This window comes from Salmo salar, chromosome ssa01, assembly GCF_905237065.1.
Source record: "Salmo salar chromosome ssa01, Ssal_v3.1, whole genome shotgun sequence".
In the NCBI taxonomy this organism is placed as follows: domain Eukaryota; kingdom Metazoa; phylum Chordata; class Actinopteri; order Salmoniformes; family Salmonidae; genus Salmo; species Salmo salar.
The window spans coordinates 52,179,241-52,199,806 of NC_059442.1; the positions used below are offsets into that span (position 1 = coordinate 52,179,241).

At 40.9% G+C, this 20,566-nt stretch overlaps 1 protein-coding gene across 1 annotated transcript; it reads right to left on the bottom strand.

Annotated features, from left to right (window-relative positions):
* Positions 1-820: 820 nt before the first annotated feature.
* Positions 821-17,000, bottom strand: sfxn4 (sideroflexin 4). Its single transcript, NM_001139929.1, is given in 14 exon segments — positions 821-1,995; positions 2,087-2,204; positions 2,457-2,542; positions 2,638-2,753; positions 4,600-4,690; positions 5,015-5,083; positions 5,190-5,252; positions 6,876-6,929; positions 7,125-7,150; positions 7,571-7,625; positions 9,043-9,072; positions 9,166-9,228; positions 16,637-16,702; positions 16,835-17,000. Coding segments are annotated over 14 exon segments (954 nt in total). The 5' UTR covers positions 16,874-17,000; the 3' UTR covers positions 821-1,917.
* Between the last annotated feature and the right edge of the window lie 3,566 nt (positions 17,001-20,566).

Below are 20,566 nucleotides of genomic sequence, written 5' to 3' on the forward strand. Positions count from 1 at the left end.
CTGAATACTTATGTAAATAACATTTTTAAAAACCTGTTTTGCCGTTGTCTTTATAGGGTATTGTGTGTAGACTGAGGAACATTTTATTTAACAATTTTAGAATAAATAAGGCTGTAACATAAAACGTGGAAAAAGTCAAGGGGTCTGAATGCTTTCCAAATGCACTATGTTGTAGTAAGAAAGAACCGTGCACTTGCATTCAACAAGGATTTGGTTTGTGGGGACAACAGCAGCCAAAATGCAAAAATGTACTTTTATACTGCACAACTAGTATAATGTGCTGTAGCTACCTGCTATAGCTGTTTGATATCAATTTCATCAAATTCAGTTGTATGGCAGCTTAGTTTGATGAGTGGCAAAATTTCATCCATTTTGTCCCCATATTGATGCATATTTTGGATGTTGAAACCTCAAATATGCCACAGTGCCATTTTAATGGTTAAGGTGAATGGGAAGCACTCAGGTGTTATGTATCACACACTATTGCATTCCTGATTTTTAACAATACTAAAAGCCTACCTGTCATTTTCCGTGACAGAAAAAAACAATTGATATACATTTTCTTTATTGTAAAGTATCGTCTTGACAATAATACAATAACAGCGAATACCTAAATGAATGGTGCTATTGGCAATATGTGAAATAGGGCTAATCCATTGAACACTGACGAGGTAACAGTGTTTGGTTGTGGTTACTTTGTCTTACATGAACAAGTGAGAACATAGTTGTCTTGTTCCCCAGGTGCAGAATGTATTGGCTGGGAATATAAGCACTGCAGTGTCTTAAACTGTCTAATAAATCATGTATCCCTAGCATTACATAGTTCAGCAATCCAATAGTTTATTTTAAAGACGTAACAGAATCATTTGAGGTCTCAAGAATCATGATTTATCCTCTTAGATTTCAGAATGAAAGTAAGAGATGCATGGCAAATATGAGAAATGTAGTTTATTTTAAATATTTCTATCAGTTATCTTAACAATGTGTTGTCGATTCTTATTATTGAATAAAGTTCCAAAATTGAACTAATATCTTTGGATAAATGCAATGTAAGGAATTTGTCATATATTTGGGTGTTGGTCAGATGGGAGGGAGAACAGATAACATTTTTCTAAACTTGTGTCCTCAGTTTGATAAGCAGTAGACCGATTGCCAAGGGTGGAGGCATAACGGATCTCTGTCCTCCCTGGAAAGCTGTCAGCTATTGTTAGTTACTAGAGCAATATTTTTGGTTTTATATATGACCATTATGTCAAATGATGTTGCATACCTATTTGTTACTGTAATATGACATCTTGAAAACAATGTAATTTATTGTTTTACTTATTGGGCAATTCTACCCTTGTTCTCAAAGGCTTGTCTTTGTGCCTGAATAGATTAAATGAGACACTAATGTTGCGTGCACTATGCATGTCCTCATCTAGTTTTAGGAGATTCAACTAATCTATTTTACATTTCTGGAATATCCTATTTGTTCTAAAAATACAAGTAAGTATCTGTGCTGTCAAGAAAATCCACTTCAATTGACAAAAATAAACTAAAATAATGGAGAGTAATATGATTTGCTTTTGTAAGATCGAACTTGCAAACCAAATCACTAAACTTGAAACGTGAACAGCTGTACGAGGAAGGGCATTGTTTGCTAAACAAACTCGTGATTACAATTCATTTGCAGTGCATTGTTAATTCACATCCACTTACAAGTTGCAGCTATTAAATTCAACTGAATCGAAACATGGACTCTGTCCTTTATCAATTTGTAATTAATTACGACTGAATTCATCATCCTAGTGTATGAAGCAACGCTGCATCCCGTGGCCGTCAAGGTTACTTCTCGTGCTGCCCAGTCAATGAAGTCACACGGATTTGGTCCTCCTGCTCCCACATTGCAGTCTGCAGAACTTGTTTGCTGGTGCTTCAGAGCCCCCTGTGGTAGAATAGTTCACCGCTTACCGCTGCAGTCTCGAATTCTTTTTCCAGCTTTTCCTTTTTGATCTGTAAAGCAGAGAATAAAATGTTGAGTTGCAGTATGTTTGGGTTTTGAGAAGCGCACAGTAAATACAGTATTAATGTATCTAGGTCCTACCGTTCCAAGCTGTGGATAGAGACTGAAGGACACTGGGATCATCAGGCCCAGGACGATCGCAGTGCTGATGTGACGTATAGGAGCCACCAGCAGGGGGCTCCTTTGCAGAAACCTTGCCCTGAAATGACAGAAAAAAAGATGGGGTCAATATGTTAATAGCTTTAGGTAAAGACATCTTCATAATCATTTTTCTGATTTCAAGCTAAATGTTCCTGGATTAAAACACATATTGTATTAGTCATATCATAGGCAATATTAGCAAAGCTGTGTCACCAACTATTTATAAAACAGATTAGCTAACCTTATATACTCAAAGACTTGAATAGGTCATAGTGGGAAATACAGCCCCAGCACAAGACGAGTGACTTACTTTTGCAAGAGGAAAAGAAGAAGATTAGGAACAGCAGCTGTAGTGCCTAACAGAGCAGCTCTGGAGAGAGCAGTCTCCTTCACAGCCTAACCAGGAAACATGTCAGCGAACATTAACAAAGGTATATTAAAAGAGCCTGCTGATGCCTTTTTATTTTACTTCAGTAACTTTTTCCTCTCACCTTTGCTCCAGCTGCCTGAGAGATTCCAACAGAACTCCCATTGGAATCAAACACCTGGATTCCATTCTCGGACTCCTCACTTCTGACAATGACCACATTGAAATAGGCCAGGGAGGCTATGGGATAAAGCACAGATCTGAGAAAAGGAACACCACCCTATCCATAAATGTAGATAAGGGCTTCAGAAACAAACACCCTTTGATCAATAAATCTATCAAGTACTTTGTTCATAAGACACAATCAGAGTCATACTCGGGCACTGATTCTGGATAGAAAATGTAACAACGTTCATCTAAAATTGGTATTGTGATCATTCTTTGTAACGGTACCCTGATGTCCCAGATTTTTATTTTATTTCACCTTTATTTAACCAGGTAGGCCAGTTGAGAACAAGTTCTCATTTACAACTGTGACCTGGCCAAGATAAAGCAAAGCAGTGCGACACAAACAACACAGAGTTACACATGGAATAAACAAACATACAGTCAATAACACAATAGAAAAGTCTATATACAGTGTGTGCAAATGAGGTAAGATATGGGAGGTAAGGCAATAAATAGGCCATAGTGGCAAAATAATTACGATTTAGCAATTAAACACTGGAGTGATAGATGTGCAGAAGATAAATGTGCAAGTAGAGATACTGGCGTGCAAAGGAGCAAAAAATAAATAACAGTATGGGGATGAGGTAGTTGGATGGGCTATTTACAGATGGGCTATGTACAGGTGCAGTGATCTGTGAGCTGCTCTGACAGCTGGTGCTTAAAGTTAGAGGGAGATATGGGTCTCCAGTTTCAGTGATTTTTGCAGTTCATTCCAGTCATTGGCAGCAGAGAACTGGAAGGAAAGGCAGCCAAAGGAGGAATAGGCTTTGATTTGACCAGTGAAATATACCTGCTGGAGCACGTGCTATGGGTGGGTGCTGCTATGGTGACCAGTGAGCTGAGATAAGGCGGGGCTTTACCTAGCAAAGACTTATAGATGACCTGGAGCCAGTGGGTTTGGCGACGAATATAAAGCGAAGGCCAGCCAACGAGAGCATACAGGTCGCAGAGGTGGGTAGTATATGGGGCTTTGGTGACAAAACGGATGGCACTGTGATAGACTGCATCCAGTTTGTTGAGTAGAGTGTTGGAGGCTATTTTGTAAATGACATCGCCGAAGTCAAGGATCGGTAGGATAGTCAGGTTTACGAGGGTATGTTTAGCAGCATGAGTGAAGGATGCTTTGTTGCGAAATAGGAAGCCGATTCTAGATTTAATTTTGGATTGGAGATGCTTAATGTGAGTCTGGAAGGAGAGTTTACAAACCAGACACCTAGGTATTTATAGTTGTCCACATATTCTAAGTCAGAACCGTCCAGAGTAGTGATGCTGGACGGGCGGGCAGGTGCGGGCAGCGATTGGTTGAAGAGCATGCATTTAGTTTAACTTGCATTTAAGAGCAGTTGGAGGCATGGAAGGAGAGATGTATGGCATTGAAGCTCGTCTGGAGTTTAGTTAACACAGTGTCCAAAGAAGGGCCAGAAGTATACAGAATGGTGTCGTCTGCGTAGAGGTGGATCAGAGAATCACCAGCAGCAAGAGCAACATCATTGATGTATACAGAGAAAAGAGTCGGCCCGAGAATTGAACCCTGTGGCACCCCCATAGAGACTGCCAGAGGTACGGACAACAGGCCCTCCGATTTGACACACTGAACTCTGTCAGAGAAGTTGTTGGTGAACCAGGCGAGGCAGTCATTTGAGAAACCAAGGCTGTTGAGTCTGCCGATAAGAATGTGGTGATTGACAGAGTCGAAAGGCTTGGCCAGGTCGATGAATACGGCTGCACAGTATTGTCTCGTATCGATGGTGGTTATGATATCGTTTAGGACATGGAGCGTGGCTGAGGTGCACCCAGATCACTTACTTTCAGTGCACTTTTCAAGTGAGAAATAGTTTTTCAAATCCTTAGGACTTACCTGAGAGGGGAATTGGTAATACGGACCTAAAAAACATCTGGACAGCTGGGCTGCTCATGCTAAGTCGCTGTATGACTATTTGAGGAATTGCCTGAAACACAGGAAAAGTCAAACCTGGTGTCATCTTGATGATCAAACAGCCTCTGACATCATCTTTAAAAAAAAATGTTAACTAGGCAAGTCAGTTAAGAACAAATTCTTATTTACAATGACGGCCTAGGAACAGTGGGTTAACTGCCTTGTTCAGGGGAAGAACGACAGATCTTTACCTTGTCAGCTCGGGGATTCGATCTACCAACCTTTCGGTTACTGGCCCAACGCTCTAGCCACTAGGCTACCTGCCGCCTCAATCTACTCTTCTACAAGTAATTCATTAACCAAATACATACAATTCTTCCCCAGTAGTGATACTCACCCCTGCACATGTTGCATATGCAACTGATCCGACAATCAACAGACCTTGCTTCAAAGAGGTCTTAATCCCCTGATGGAGAAAAGACATGATACCCATATGAAACACCAGTAGAAAACAGAGTACAGTGTGGGATGACATAATTGGGTGAAAATAAGGTAATTTCTTCACTATTTACCTTGTCAGAAGATACGTTTCTATTTGCATGATTGAATCCAGCGCTGTAACTCTGAAGCAAAAACTACAGAAATATTTATCTCATTAGTGAACAATATTGAGTACCAGGCAGTGGCGGTTGGTGACATTTAAGATGAGGGAGAACAATTTTTTATGAGCATGGCCTTTTTCTATTAAAGCTTATTGGATGACTGTCAATCATATTCCATTTACCCAGTTCAACATAACGTCGATAGGTTTAGGCTACTACAGGATACTCACATTTTCCCCTATACCTATCATGAGCTTGCAACAACCTAGCCTATGAATGAAGGTTTACAACGTAGGTGAACAGGTTGAGAGAAACATTTGAATAATCAAGATGACAGACAGTGACACATTCAAAACCGCCTTGCACACTCTTGCCTGCATCTATCTGATCTAGGGTGTAATCATTAGTCCAACAGTTGCAAACGAGTTTCTATTGGACAAATTCAGGTATGTTCGTCCCCGTTTCGCTCCGTTTGCTTCCATTTAAGAAACGTTTTTCAAAAGAATCATTGGTGCTCTAACAGACTCCCATCCAGAGCGACCCACAGAAGCAACTAAGGTCAACATCCTGCTCAAGGGCACATCGACAGATCTCCCACAAGGTCAAAAAACGGGGACCCGAACCAGCGACCCATCAGCAACCGCCCCAAGTTTCCAACCGCCAGGCCTCTAAGATCCCCCCACAGTTCCCCAAGAGCTGCCCCTCAACCATCCGAGAATGAGAGTGTGTGTATATGTGTATAAATACTTTTACTAAGAGTATTAGTAATTGACTGACCTGGTCTCTCCAAATGTCCCAACAGTACTATCTCTAGGGTCAATTTTAGATCAATGTTATGCATTTTCAGCCATTCCTGAACCTGAGACCAGAAACAGGCTACCTGAGGGCAATGCCAAAACAAATTATCTATTGATTCTGTATCCTGACAACAAAATCTGCAGAGCTGCAATGATTGTATGCCCCAAATATTAAACATTTTGTTGGTGACAAGAATTCTGTACAATCATTTTAGATGAAAAGCACGAAGTCTTAAATCTTGCAGCGTTTTATATATCGACTCATACACCCTTTACCATGGAATCGGTACATCAAAAATCTCTTCCTAACTATTTTGCAATCTGTGTGGCACAGCTGTCAACATCCTGGTCAAATGAAACTGGTATACTTTCCTATTTATGCAATTTTTCTTCCTCCCCCAGTTTATTTCTAAATTTTTAAAGATATGAATTTGTTCAAAACTGTTCAACTATTGTCTTTCTCTCTTTGAGTCAACTACTCACTACATTTTATGCACTGCAGTGTTAGTTAGCTGTAGCTTATGCTTTCAGTACTAGATTCATTCTCTGTTCCTTTGACTGTGGACAAAATGTCAGATCATGCAAGAGCTCTGATAGTTTGGAGGACGTCCTCCGGAACTTGTCATAATTACTGTGTAAGTCTATGGAAAGGGGTAAGAACCATAAGCCTCCTAGGTTTTGTATTGAAGTCAATATACCCAGAGTGCTGTTAAGTCAACTGTAGACCTTCATTGCAAAACAGTGTTTTAATAAATTATTTCAGTGAGGAGGATGGTCCTCCCCTTCCTCCTCTGAGGAGCCTCCACTGGTACTTGGTTATGATTATATCAGTTGATGTGATCATCTGCAAGTCCCTTACCTGCCAGAATAGAGCCGGTTTGACTCCACTGTGTGGCAAAAAGCTGGCAACAACCTGAAGGAAAATGAAAAGTATGTTAACCACTACAGTGTGGTGAATACGAGATTATATAAATTAATTTGAAATAACCATGAAATTGAAATACACCAGCTGCAATTGCTATGGGAGTTTGAGTGATTATTAACATTTTTGTACTAACAATTTAGAGTAAAAAGTGATACACCATGAAATAAAATGTAAAACACTTACCAAAGGGGCTGATATTGGTAAAAATGCTAAAAATAAATAAAATGAAAGATGCCGTTAAAAGATATCATGATTTTGTGGCCCTTATTTTCTGTCAAAAGCTAGTCTCTCTAGACCGGGGCTCTCCAACCCTGTTCCTGGAGAAGTACCATCCTGTAGGTTCACTCCAACCCTAATCTAGCACACTTGATTCTAACAATTAGCTGGTTGATAAGATGAAACAGGTTAGTTACAACTGGGGTTGGAGCAAAATCCTACAGGAAGTTAGCTCTCCAGGAACCGGGCTGGAGACCCTGCTCTAGACAGACGGGCTGCCTCCCACAATGTTACCCCATGTTTGTTGCCCTAAGTCTTGGATTTCTAAGACCGGATTTTGACTAATGTAACATAAGCACAGAGAAAAGAACTAGGCTACGATCAGACATTTCACTTGATTAATGAGACAGTACCTTGAGGACGGAAAACAGCTGGAAGTATAGCACCAGTACCAGCATGAACAGAAGACTGCAGAAACAATCAGAGATATCAAAATAAATGCCATAATCAAGCCATAATGTACACTACCGTTCAAAAGTTTGGGGTCACTTAGAAATGTCCTTGTTTGAAAGATAAGCACATTCTTTTGTCCATTAAAATAACATCAAATTGATCAGAAATACAGTGTAGACATTGTTAATGTTGTAAATGACTATTGTAGCTGGAAACGGCAGATTTTTGTTTATGGAATATCTACATAGGCGTACAGAGGCCCATTATCAGCAACCATCACTCCTGTGTTCCAATGGCACGTTGTGTTAGCTAATCCAAGTTTATCATTTTAAAAGGCTAATTGATCATTAGAAAACCCTTTTGCAATTATGTTAGCACAGCTGAAAACTGATGTTCTGATTAAAGAAGCAATAAAACTGGCCTTCTTTAGAATAGTTGATTATCTGGAGCATCAGCATTTGTGGGTTCGATTACAGGCTCAAAATGGCCAGAAACAGAGTTGAAAAGAAAAAGCATTATCTCAGACTGGCCAATGAAAATAATAGATGGGCAAAAGAACACAGACACTGGACAGAGGAACTCTGCCTAGAAGGCCAACACCCCAGAGTCGCCTCTTCACTGTTGACATTGAGACTGGTGTTTTGCGGATACTATTTAATGAAGCTGCCAGTTGAGGACTTGTGAGGCGTCTGTTTGTAAAACTAGACACTAATGTACTTGTCCTCTTGCTCAGTTGTGCACCGGGGCCTCCCACTCTTTCTATTCTGTTTAGAGCCAGTTTGCTCTGTTCTTTGAAGGGAGTAGTACACAGCGTTGTACGATATCTTCAGTTTCTTGGCGATTTCGCGCATGGAATAGCCTTAATTTCTCAGAACAAGAATAGACTGAGTTTCAAAAGAAAATTATTTGTTTCTGGCCTTTGAGCCTGTAGTCGAACCCAGAGATACTTAACCAGTCTAAAGAAGGCCCGTTTTATTGCTTCTTTAAATCAGAACAACAGTTTTCAGTTGTGCTAACATAATTGCAAAAGGGATTTCTAATGATCAATTAGCCTTTTAAAATGATAAACTTGGATTAGCTAACACAACGTACCATTGGAACACAGGAGTGATGGATGCTGATAATGGGCCTCTGTAGGCCTATGTATATATTCCATTAGAATTTTTTTTTAAACTCAGCCGTTTCCAGCTACAATAGTCATTTCCAACAATGTCTACACTGTATGTCTGATCAATTTGATGTTATTTTAATGGACGAAAAAAAAATGCTTTTCTTTCAAAAACAAGGACATTTCTAAGTGACCCCAAACTTTTGAACGGTAGTGTATACTATTATAATTTTTCAATTCACGCTGACTGGATATCAGACAGTTTCTGTACAAGCCAGATTTAGTACAGGTTGTAGACTTAGCTGGTTGTAGGATCTCACTTACAAGAGAAAGTATCCATGCTGCATCTCCAGCCTAGAGGAAACAGAACTTCATTTAAAATGTGTCAAATGAAAACATTTGCCATGATGACAGAAAAACCTTACCTTTTCAGCAATTTTAGCCTACCTTTTCATCATGCACCATTCTCTCCACACTTCCAATGAGTGAGTGGGCATTTTCTATTTCAGCCTGAGAAAAAGAAATAAACCCTAATTTGAATATACATTTTTCACCTTTGTGAGCTACAATTCATGGTGCTTGAAATTCTATGTGTAGCAAGAACACATAGCCAAAGAGATCTGTGACATAGCCCCAAATGTGACTCAAACAGTGGGGCCTCCTGTGTGAGTGAACTGTTTACTACAGTCTATTCTAGTGGTTTTCAACCTTTTTTTTAACTGTGGCACAACTTGACGTGATAAAAACTTTTCTGATCCATACATTTTCGGTGACAACCATTTTTCATAGATTAAATAGAGTTTATTTAAACTATTTTCATAGTTCCTTACTCACGATGGTTAATTTGTGTGTACCCCTTTAAACGTTGGTAAAATAGGTCTTCCTTTTGAACCGAACGGTCTAGCGACGAGCGGTTTTCTGCATCGTAAAGGTGCAACCACAGACAAAGCCACACTTTGTTTGTTTGTTTGTAAGACACTGTGGTACTGCAACCTGGTCTCAAAGCATTTTGTATTATTCTGTAAGTAAATCTGAGACACTCCATTTATGTTACGTTCCGTGTGGTATGTATTCATTGTTACAAATGATAATTAATTTATATGTAATGAATTTGCAAAAAGTATGATATGTTACGAATTCTAGATAGGTTGCTAAAGTTAGCTAGGCTAGGGGTTAAGAGTTAGGGGTAAGTTTAAGAGTTAGGTTAAAGGGTTAAGATTAGGGGAACGGCTAGCTAAAAGGATTAAGGTTAAGGTTAGGGTTAGCTAAAAGGGTTAAGGTTAGGGTTAGCTAACATGCTAAGTATTTGAAAAGTTAGTAATTAGCTAAAATGCTAAAGTTTTCTGTGATGAGATTCGAACTTGCAACCTTTGAGTTGCTAGACGTTCGCGTTATACCCGCCTTTCATTTTTGCCTTTAGTAACCATCCGTCTTATGTAACCTTACCAAATGTAACACACCATACTAATTAGAATGTCCCGGATTTATATACATAATAATACGAAATGCTCTAAGACCAGGTTCGTTACTGCTAAGCCGCAGACCTTCGCTAATGGTTCTCACAGGCAAAGTAAAATTAAACAAATAATTTTGCTTGTGATGTGCGCCCCTCAAATGATACAACTGTAACAACAGCTCCTGCACACTGGACTTGAAACAAAAATGCAGATGTAACCATGTGTGCCATTCAATGAATTATCTGAGCGGCACTGGTGCGCCCAAGTCAAAATCCGACATTCATACCACTGGTCACGTTTGTAAGTGAGTGTTCAAACAAATTATCAAGATTAGGAAAGGTTTCGCAGCACACCTGATAGATCCTCAAGGCACACCGCAGCACACCGGTTGAAAACCACTGGTCTACTCTACAGCCTTAAATACAATTTATGCTTGCTCTGGCAATGAAATCCGGAGGCTCCGTACGGAGGGTTGACACAATTGCGGAGCCTCCGGAGGCCAAATCAAACTCTGTACCACATCGCTGTGTGCCTCCCAAATTTTGTAACAATGTGGAGGGCTCTGCATACCTCCGCATTGCCATGGTTGGTTGACGGTCAGTGGGGGTGGGAGGTCCTGTATAAACACAAACTCACTTCCTTTACAACAGCTCTGCTCCGGGAAGCGCAAGAAGCAGGAATGCTCTGACTTCTACGGAGGCCGCATAGCAGAAAATGCTGTACAGCAAGGATTGCGATGCGGCCACCGCAGAAGTCAGAGCATTCATACTTCTTGCGCTTCCTGGAGCAGAGCTGTTGCCAAGGAAGTGAGTTTGTGTTTATACAGGACCTCCCGCCCCCACCTACCATCAACCAGTCATGAAAAAGCGGAGCTATACGGAACCCTCTGCATTGTTACAAAATTTGGGAGGTGTGTGGCTATGCAGTTCGGAGCTTGATTTGGCCTCCCAAAGCCTCCAGAGGCTACGCAATTGCATCTCACACCCTCCGTACGGAGCCACGGGATCACATGGCCAGAGCAAGGTTAAGTTGGGACCCTTTGGATGATAAATCAGAGCAAGATTTCAGAATGTAAGTACACATTTCACCTTCAGAGGTGAACTTATCAAACCTATCGCGGTGAAAAGAAAGTGTTTTGTTGTTAGGAGCTCTCCTCAGAAAATAGCATGCCATTTTTTCGCAGTAATATCTACTGTAAATTGGACAGTGCAGTTATATTAACAAGAATTTAAGCTTTCAGACGATATAAGACACATATGTACCGACATCTGTTGTTTCTCTAAAATCTGCGATCGTGACACATGGCGCTGCATTATTTACAACTGCCACGTTGATGGGACGCCTAGCCCTAATTAAAGGTGAATTGGCTCTGGAAGCCAAAACAGCCAAATACTCCATCTCAAATCAAATCTTATTGGTCACATACACATTTAGCAGATGTTATTGCGGGTGTAGAAAAATGCTTGTGTTTCTAGCTCCAACAGTGCAGTAATATCGAACAAGTTATATCTAACAATTTCACAACAATACACACAAATCTAAAGGAATATATAAATTCTTGGATGAGCAATGTCGGAGCGGCATAGACTAAAATACAGTATATACACATGAGATGAGTAATGCAAAATATGTAAACATTATTAAAGTGACTAGTGTTCCACTATTAAAGTGGCCAGTGATTTTAAGTCTCTGTATATATGGCAGCAGCCTCTAAGGTGCTAGTGATGGCTATTTAACAGTCTGATGGCCTTGAGATAGAGATTGAAAAACAGCTTCTCGGTCCCAGCTTTGATGCACCTTTACTGACCTCACCTTCTGGATGATAGCGGGGTGAACAGGCAGTGGCTTGGTTGGTTGTTGCCTTTGATGATCTTGTTGGCCTTCCTGTGACATAGGGTGCTGTAGCTGTCCTGGAGAGCAGGTAGTTTGCCCCCAGTGATGCGTTGGGCAGACCGCACCACCCTCTGGAAAGCCTTGCGGTTGTGGGCGGTGCAGATGCCGTACCAGGCGGTGATACAGCCTGACAGGATGCTCTCAATTGTGCATCTGTAAAAGTTTGAGGGTTTTAGGTGCCAAGGAAAATTTCTTCAGCCTCCTGAGGTTGAAGAGGCGCTGCTGCGCCTTCTTCACCACACTGTCTGCGTGGGTGGACCATTTCAGTTTGTCAGTGATGTGTACGCCGAAGAACTTGAAGCTTCCCACCTTCTCCACTGCGGTCCCGTCGATATGGATAGGGGGGTGCTCCCTCTGCGGTTTCCTGAAGTCCACGATCAGCTCCTTTGTTTTGTTGACATTGAGTGAGAGGTTATATTCCTGGCACCACTCTCCCAGGACCCTCACCTCCTCCCTGTAGGCTGTCTCATCATTGTTGGCAATCAGGCCTACTACTGTTGCGTCTGCAAACTTGATTGACTTGGAGGCGTGCGTGGCCACGCAGTCATGGGTGAAGAGGGAGTACAGGAGGGGGGTGAGCACGCACCCTTGTGGGGCCCCCGTGTTGAGGATCAGCGAAGTGGACGCGGCTAGGGATGCCATCTGGGCCGGCAGCCTTGCGAGGGTTAACACACTTAAATGTCTTACTCACCTTGGCCACGGAGGAGAGCCCACAGGCCTTGATAGCTGGCCGCGTCGGTGGCACTGTGATCCTCAAAGCTGGCGGAAAATGTGTTTAGCTTATCCGGAAGCAAGACGTCGGAGTCCATGAAGTGGCTGGTTTTCCATTTGTAGTCTGTGATTGTCTGTAGACCCTGCCACATACGTCTCGTGTCTGAGCCGTTGAATTGCGACTCCACTTTGTCTCTGTACTGACGTTTTGCAGGTTTGATTGCCTTACGGAGGGAATAACTACACTGTTTGTATTCGGCCATATTCCCAGCCACCTTGCCATGGTTAAAATACAGTGGTTCGTGCTTTCAGTTGTGTGTGAATGATTCCATCTTTCCATGGTTTCTGGTAGAGGTCGACCGAATATGATTTTTCAACAGCGATACCGATTATTGGAGGACCACAAAATGCTGATACCGATTATAATCGGACAATATACACTGCTCAAAAAAATAAAGGGAACACTTAAACAACACATCCTAGATCTGAATGAAAGAAATAATCTTATTAAATACTTTTTTCTTTACATAGTTGAATGTGCTGACAACAAAATCACAAAAATAATCAATGGAAATCCAATTTATCAACCCATGGAGGTCTGGATTTGGAGTCACACTCAAAATTAAAGTGGAAAACCACACTACAGGCTGATCCAACTTTGATGTAATGTCCTTAAAACAAGTCAAAATGAGGCTCAGTAGTGTGTGTGGCCTCCATGTGCCTGTATGACCTCCCTACAACGCCTGGGCATGCTCCTGATGAGGTGGCGGATGGTCTCCTGAGGGATCTCCTCCCAGACCTGGACTAAAGCATCCGCCAACTCCTGGACAGTCTGTGGTGCAACGTGGCGTTGGTGGATGGAGCGAGACATGATGTCCCAGATGTGCTCAATTGGATTCAGGTCTGGGGAATGGGCGGGCCAGTCCATAGCATCAATGCCTTCCTCTTGCAGGAACTGCTGACACACTCCAGCCACATGAGGTCTAGCATTGTCTTGCATTAGGAGGAACCCAGGGCCAACCGCACCAGCACATGGTCTCACAAGGGGTCTGAGGATCTCATCTCGGTACCTAATGGCAGTCAGGCTACCTCTAGCGAGCACATGGAGGGCTGTGAGGCCCCCCAAAGAAATGCCACCCCACACCATAACTGACCCACCGCCAAACCGGTCATGCTGGAGGATGTTGCAGGCAGCAGAATGTTCTCCACAGCGTCTCCAGACTGTCACGTCTGTCACATGTGCTCAGTGTGAACCTGCTTTCATCTGTGAAGAGCACAAGGCGCCAGTGGCGAATTTGCCAATCTTGGTGTTCTCTGGCAAAAGCCAAACGTCCTGCACGGTGTTGGGCTGTAAGCACAACCCCCACCTGTGGACGTCGGGCCCTCATACCACCCTTATGGAGTCTGTTTCTGACCATTTGAGCAGACACATGCACATTTGTGGCCTGCTGGAGGTCATTTTGCAGGGCTCTGGCAGTGCTCCTCCTTGCACAAAGGCGGAGGTTGCGGTCCTGCTGCTGGGTTGTTGCCCTCCTACGGCCTCCTCCACGTCTCCTGATGTACTGGCCTGTCTCCTGGTAGCGCCTCCATGCTCTGGACACTACGCTGACAGACACAGCAAACCTTCTTGCCACAGCTTGCATTGATGTGCCATCCTGGATGAGCTGCACTACCTGAGCCACTTGTGTGGGTTGTAGACTCCGTCTCATGCTACCACTAGAGTGAAAGCACCGCCAGCATTCAAAAGTGACCAAAACATCAGCCAGGAAGCATAGGAACTGAGAAGTGGTCTGTGGTCTCCACCTGCAGAACCACTCCTTTATTGGGGGTGTCTTGCTTATTGCCTATCATTTCCACCTGTTGTCTCTTCCATTTGCACAACAGCATGTGAAATGTATTGTCAATCAGTGTTGCTTCATAAGTGGACAGTTTGATTTCACAGAAGTGTGATTGACTTGGAGTTACATTGTGTTGTTTAAGTGTTCCCTTTATTTTTTTGAGCAGTATATATATATATATATATATATATATATAACAATTACAACAATACTGAATGAACACTTATTTTAACTTAATAGAATACATAAATAAAATCTATTTAGTCTCAAATAAATAATGAAGCATGTTCAATTTGGTTTAAATAATGCAAAAACAGTGTTGGAGAAGTAAAAGTGCAATATGTGCCATGTAAAAAATCTAACGTTTAAGTTCCTTGCTCAGAACATAGGAAAGCTGGTGGTTCCTTTTAACATGAGTCTTCAATATTCCCAGTTAAGAAGTTTTAGGTTGTAGTTATTATAGGACTATTTCTCTCTATACCATTTGTATTTCGTATACCTTTGACTACTGGCTGTTCTTATAGGCACTCTTTTATTGCCAGCCTAGTCTCGGGAGTTGATAGGCTTGAAGTCATAAACAGCGCTGTGTTTCAAGCATTGCGAAGAGCTGCTGGCAAGGAGGAAAGTGCGGTTTGAATGAATGCTTACGAGCCTGCTGCTGCCTACCACCGCTCAATCACATATCAAATCATAGACTTAATTATAATAAACACACAGAAATAGGAGCCATAGGTCATTAATATGGTCAAATCCAGAAACTATCATTTCGAAAACAAAACGTTTATTCTTTCAGTGAAATACGGAACCGTTCCGAATTTTATCGAACGGGTGGCATCCCTAAGTCTAAATATTGCTGTTACATTGCACAACCTTCAATGTTATGTCATAATTATGTAAAATTCGGGCAAATTAATTACGGTCTTTGTTAGGAAGAAATGGTCTTCACAGCCCAAACTGCTGCATATACCCTGACTCTGCTTGCACAGAACGCAAGAGAAGTGACACAATTTCCCTAGTTAATATGTTAGATGGTAGGGTATTTGTTTGTTTATTTTTTCAAGCAAAGTATAAGGGAGTTGTACTCCAGTCTAGTTGGTGGCGGTAATGCAACATATTGGATGCCAACCGCTGTTAAACCTCATCGAAGAAGAAAAAGACAGCTTGGCTGTCGAAACATTGGTTATAAAAATATTGCATCTGAGCTCTCCTTTTCTTTTTACGCCTGCTACTGAAGAGAGAAGAATGCCTGATCGTGAGGTGACATAGATAGCAGCTGTTGCTTGGCGAGGTATCTGAAAATACATGATCAAAGTGATTGATAGTTGGTATTCAGATGTCATAAAAGTATACCTTTTTTTACTTTGAAGAATAAAACAAAATGTAAAATACACAACTGAAATATTGTATTAAAGTAATGTGAATAAATGATGGTTAAGTGATAAGCAGTAATGGACAGTCACTACCATCGTGGGTTTTTTATTGTTGTATTCTGGGTTGTTATAGCATTCAACCTACATAATGCACTTCATGTAAAAAAATATATATATTCTAAACCGAAAACCATTCTTTTTTTATAATCGAAACGACCTCAAAGCACTAATTGCTCAGCACTACAGATGGCTAATTAGCACAGGTCTTCCCTGCATTCTGTAAACAACCGCTCTAACATCGAAATATGGCCATGTGTGAACCCTAACCCTATAAAAAAGTGTGTATCAATTTAACCTTTTGTTTTTGGAAAATTATTTATCGCTAATATGAAAGTTAAGGTCTTTATGCATCCAAATCTTTACAGCAAGAGAAGGTAGCTGTTAACGTTCAGACCGAGCGTCCATGCTGTTAAAAATACTCCCCCTTACAGAAGACGCCTTCGTCCAATGACGCTCATGTGTAACAGAACTGAGAGTCATGATCAAAGGCTAGTTCACATCCAGTTAACGGTTCTCTCCACAATCGAGTCACATGTGGAGTTTACAAAAAAATGTAATCATTCATAAGTCACATTTCCTCGATACTCACATCAGAGCAGAGCAAGGAACTTGGGTCAAGAATATTAAACCAGAGGCGTAGTCGACTGAGGAATGTCTGAAAAAGAATTTCCATGCATTGAAACACTTCAGATCAATAATCATTCCAAATATGCATACTGTGGGTTACTACAGACATGATGTATGTTATTCATTGCTCATCTAACACGTTGATGGATGGGATATTCACCTTGCCCTCGTTTTTCCAATAAAGCAAGTTAATATCCATTTGAAAAAGCAACGACTACCCACAGTCACACTGAATTATTGGTGTATAGATTACATATTTTGTTGCATTATGGAAAGAAATATAGAAATAACTCCGTTTGAATTGTACGTGTCTAGGTCAAGTTCTGTGTACAATTCTCTTCCTGAGTTGATCACATGGCAGGGAGCGTTTGCCATGTTCACAAGAGTCAGCCTGAGCTGAGCAGTGCGCAGATTGGCAAGCACAATGACCAAAATTAAGAAATCTGCAGATAGCGAACCAGTTTATACTACGCCTGCTACGTTATGTTACTGGCGAACAAACTTTCTCTGCAAGATGTATTCCAAATATATATAAAACAATTACAACAATACTGAATGAACACTTATTTTAACTTAATAGAATACATAAATAAAATCTATTTAGTCTCAAATAAATAAAGAAACATGTTCAATTTGGTTTAAATAATGCAAAAACAGTGTTGGAGAAGTAAAAGTGCAATATGTGTCATGAAAAAAAAACGTTTACGTTCCTTGCTCAGAACATATGAAAGCTGGTGGTTCCTTTTAACATGAGTCTTCAATATTATATATATATATATATATATATATATATATATATATTTAAAAAGTTTTCCAAGGTATTTTACCTAGCTAGGTAAGTTATTATTAGGCAGCCTACCTGCGCAAAACATTTGTATGACGCCCTAAAACACCGCACTGCTGTACACACTTCTTCTTTTAATTGTGTTGGCGGATCGCATCCAACCAAGAGGTGCTTACACTGCCACCTACTGTACAAGAGTGTCAGGCCGGTCACGTCCTCCCGCGTTGCCATACCTCCTAAATCACTTCGTTGTCATGCTTACCTTTGAGATCTGGAGAATTTTGAGAAGCGGTAGCTGCGCCCCATTATGTGGAGACCGGAGTATAGGCGTGTGCAAAGGAGTTGGCGTTTCTAAAGCGAGCACGTAATTGGTCGGATATTACTGCAATGCCTAACCCTCTGCAATGTCAAACACTGTCCAAGATACAAGAGATGAAAGTATATTACATTCACATAACTATACCAAGATCAAATCTAATTTTATGTCACATGTGCCGAATACAACAGGTGTAGTAGACCTTACTGTGAAATGCTGACTTATGAGCCCTTAACCAACAATGCAGTTCAAGAAATAGAGTTAGAAAATATTTACTAAATAAACTAAAGTAAAAAATGTATTAAAAAGTAACAGCCATCCTTTCCCTGTAGTTCACGATCAGCTCCTTTGTCTTGGTCACGTTGAGGGAGAGGTTGTCCTGGCGTCCATATAGGCTGTCTCACGTTGTCAGTGATCAGGCCTACCACTGTTGTGTCATCAGCAAACTTAATGATGGTGTTGGAGTCGTGCTTGGCCACGCAGTCGTGGGTGAACAGGGAGTACAGGAGGGGACTGAGCACGCACCCCTGAGGGGCCCCATATTGAGGATCAGCGTGGCAGATGTGTTGTTGCCTGCCCTTACCACCTGGGGGCGGCCTGTCAGGAAGTCCAGGATTCAGTTGCAGAGGAAGGTATTTAGTTCTAGGGTCCTTAGCTTAGTGATGAGCTTTGAGGGCACTATGGTGTTGAACGCTGAGCTGTAGTCAATGAACAGCATTCTCACATAGGTGTTCCTTTTGTCCAAGTGGGAAAGGGCAGTGTGCAGTGCGATTGAGATTGTGTCGTCTGTGGATCTGTTAGGGCGGTATGTGAATTGGAGTGGGTCTAGGCTTTCCGGGATGATGGTGTTTATGTGAGCCATGACCAGCCTTTCAAAGCACTTCATGGCTACCGATGTGAGTGCTACAGGGCGGTAGTCATTTAGGCAGGTTATTTTCACTTTCTTGGGCACACGGACTATGGTGGTCTACTTGAAACATGTAGGTATTACAGACTCGGTCAGGGAGAGGTTGAAAATGTCAGTTGGTCCGCACATGCTCTGAGTACACATCCTGGTAAGACCACAACCTGTCGTTTCCAAAGGGAACAAATTAGTCATAGTGGGCAGAACAAGCAAGGAGATGGGCAGAGCCAAGCACGAGCTAGCGAGGTCCTATTTGCATGTTCTAGCATCATCTGCATATTTCTGTTAGGGAACACCTATTCTGTGAAGTGCGCATGTGAAATAACTAAATTCGCCTTTGCGCACCTTCTAAACAACACGATGTTGAAATACTTTGGAAAAGGGCAAAGTCGACAAAACTTAGTCCCCTCTGTTCAAAACAGATGTCTAGTTTTGTGAACAAAAAACTTTATTGAGATCAAATGTTTCATCGATAAGAAAATGTGCAGAATGTCCATCTTGTTCCATCTTCTCCTACTTCACGCAGTAGGCTTACTCTCACTATGTGTTTTTTTTTTTATTGTTTTATTTTGGGTGGATTAAGTTAGTTTTTCCTGTCGCGTATTTTTACCTTGTTTTTTTCAACCCGTCCAGTTGGTGGCGGTAATATACCTTTTTTGGGTTGTAGTGTGCCATAAAACCCACAGAAGAAGAAGTCGTGCATTTTATCCTTTTTCATCTGTTGTCATTCCCAAATCCCGTGGCTGTACCTTTTTTTTTTATTATTTTTTTTTTTTTTAACAGTAACATGCAAAACATGAACATAACAGCCAGAGGGATTCCAAAGAAATGAGAAAAACTATTAAATAAAACTATTCCACATTATATCAAATCAAATACAGACATATAGCGAATACATTTTTTTGACATTTTGTTTTGTATACGTTTTAAAGACTCTAAATAGTTTTCCACATCAGATAAAAAAATTAAGAAAAGGGGCTTTTTCTTCATAAATGTTGATTTGTGTATGAAACATTTTCCTAATAAAATAAAGAGATTTATGACATACTCACGTTCAATTGTGGAATCAGTGTAGTAAAAAAATATGTCAAACTTAGAAATTTCAATGGTTGTATGCAATTTGAGGCCAAGATATAGTTTTACATCAGTCCAGAACACTTCACTATATAAACAATTACAGAATAAAAGTGTTCAATAGATTCAGTTTCTAGTTCAGAAAAACTGCATTCACTGGTAACATCAAGTATGTATTTAGAAATCAAACTATTACAAGGATAGAATCTATGGATTATCTTAAAGGAGATCTCCTTCACTTTATTGGTCACCATAAATTTGTGTGGAGTGAGCAAAGCGGCGCCAGTTTACATCAAACGATGAAGCCTAACAAAATATCACGGGGGGAATAGACTTCCTGTATCAAATATACCTTAATAAACGATTGTTGAATTTCGTATCTAGTAGACCAATGCCATTCACCTGAACATTGCTTACAATCGGAGATATTCCAAAATATGTATTATTCTGAAGTAAAGTTTTTATCCCACTAGGTATAGCTTTAATAACAGTGTCATATTCCTTGCTTGAAACCTCAAAGTTGTCTCTTTCCATAAATTCTCTCCGTGTAAATAGATTCCCACTAATATTAACTAATTGGCTGACAAGAACAATGTTTTTCGAGAACCATTTATGGTTAAATAACATCTTGTTTCTATGTAATATCGACCCATTGTTCCATATAAAACATTTATGAGGTGAAAAGTTGTGTTTATACAACAAAGCCCAGCACATTAAAGCCTGCTTGTGAAAATCCGCCAGTTTCACAGGAAGTTTACCCACAATATATGGACATTGTAGTAAAAAATTAAGCCCTCCGAACTTCTGAAAAACA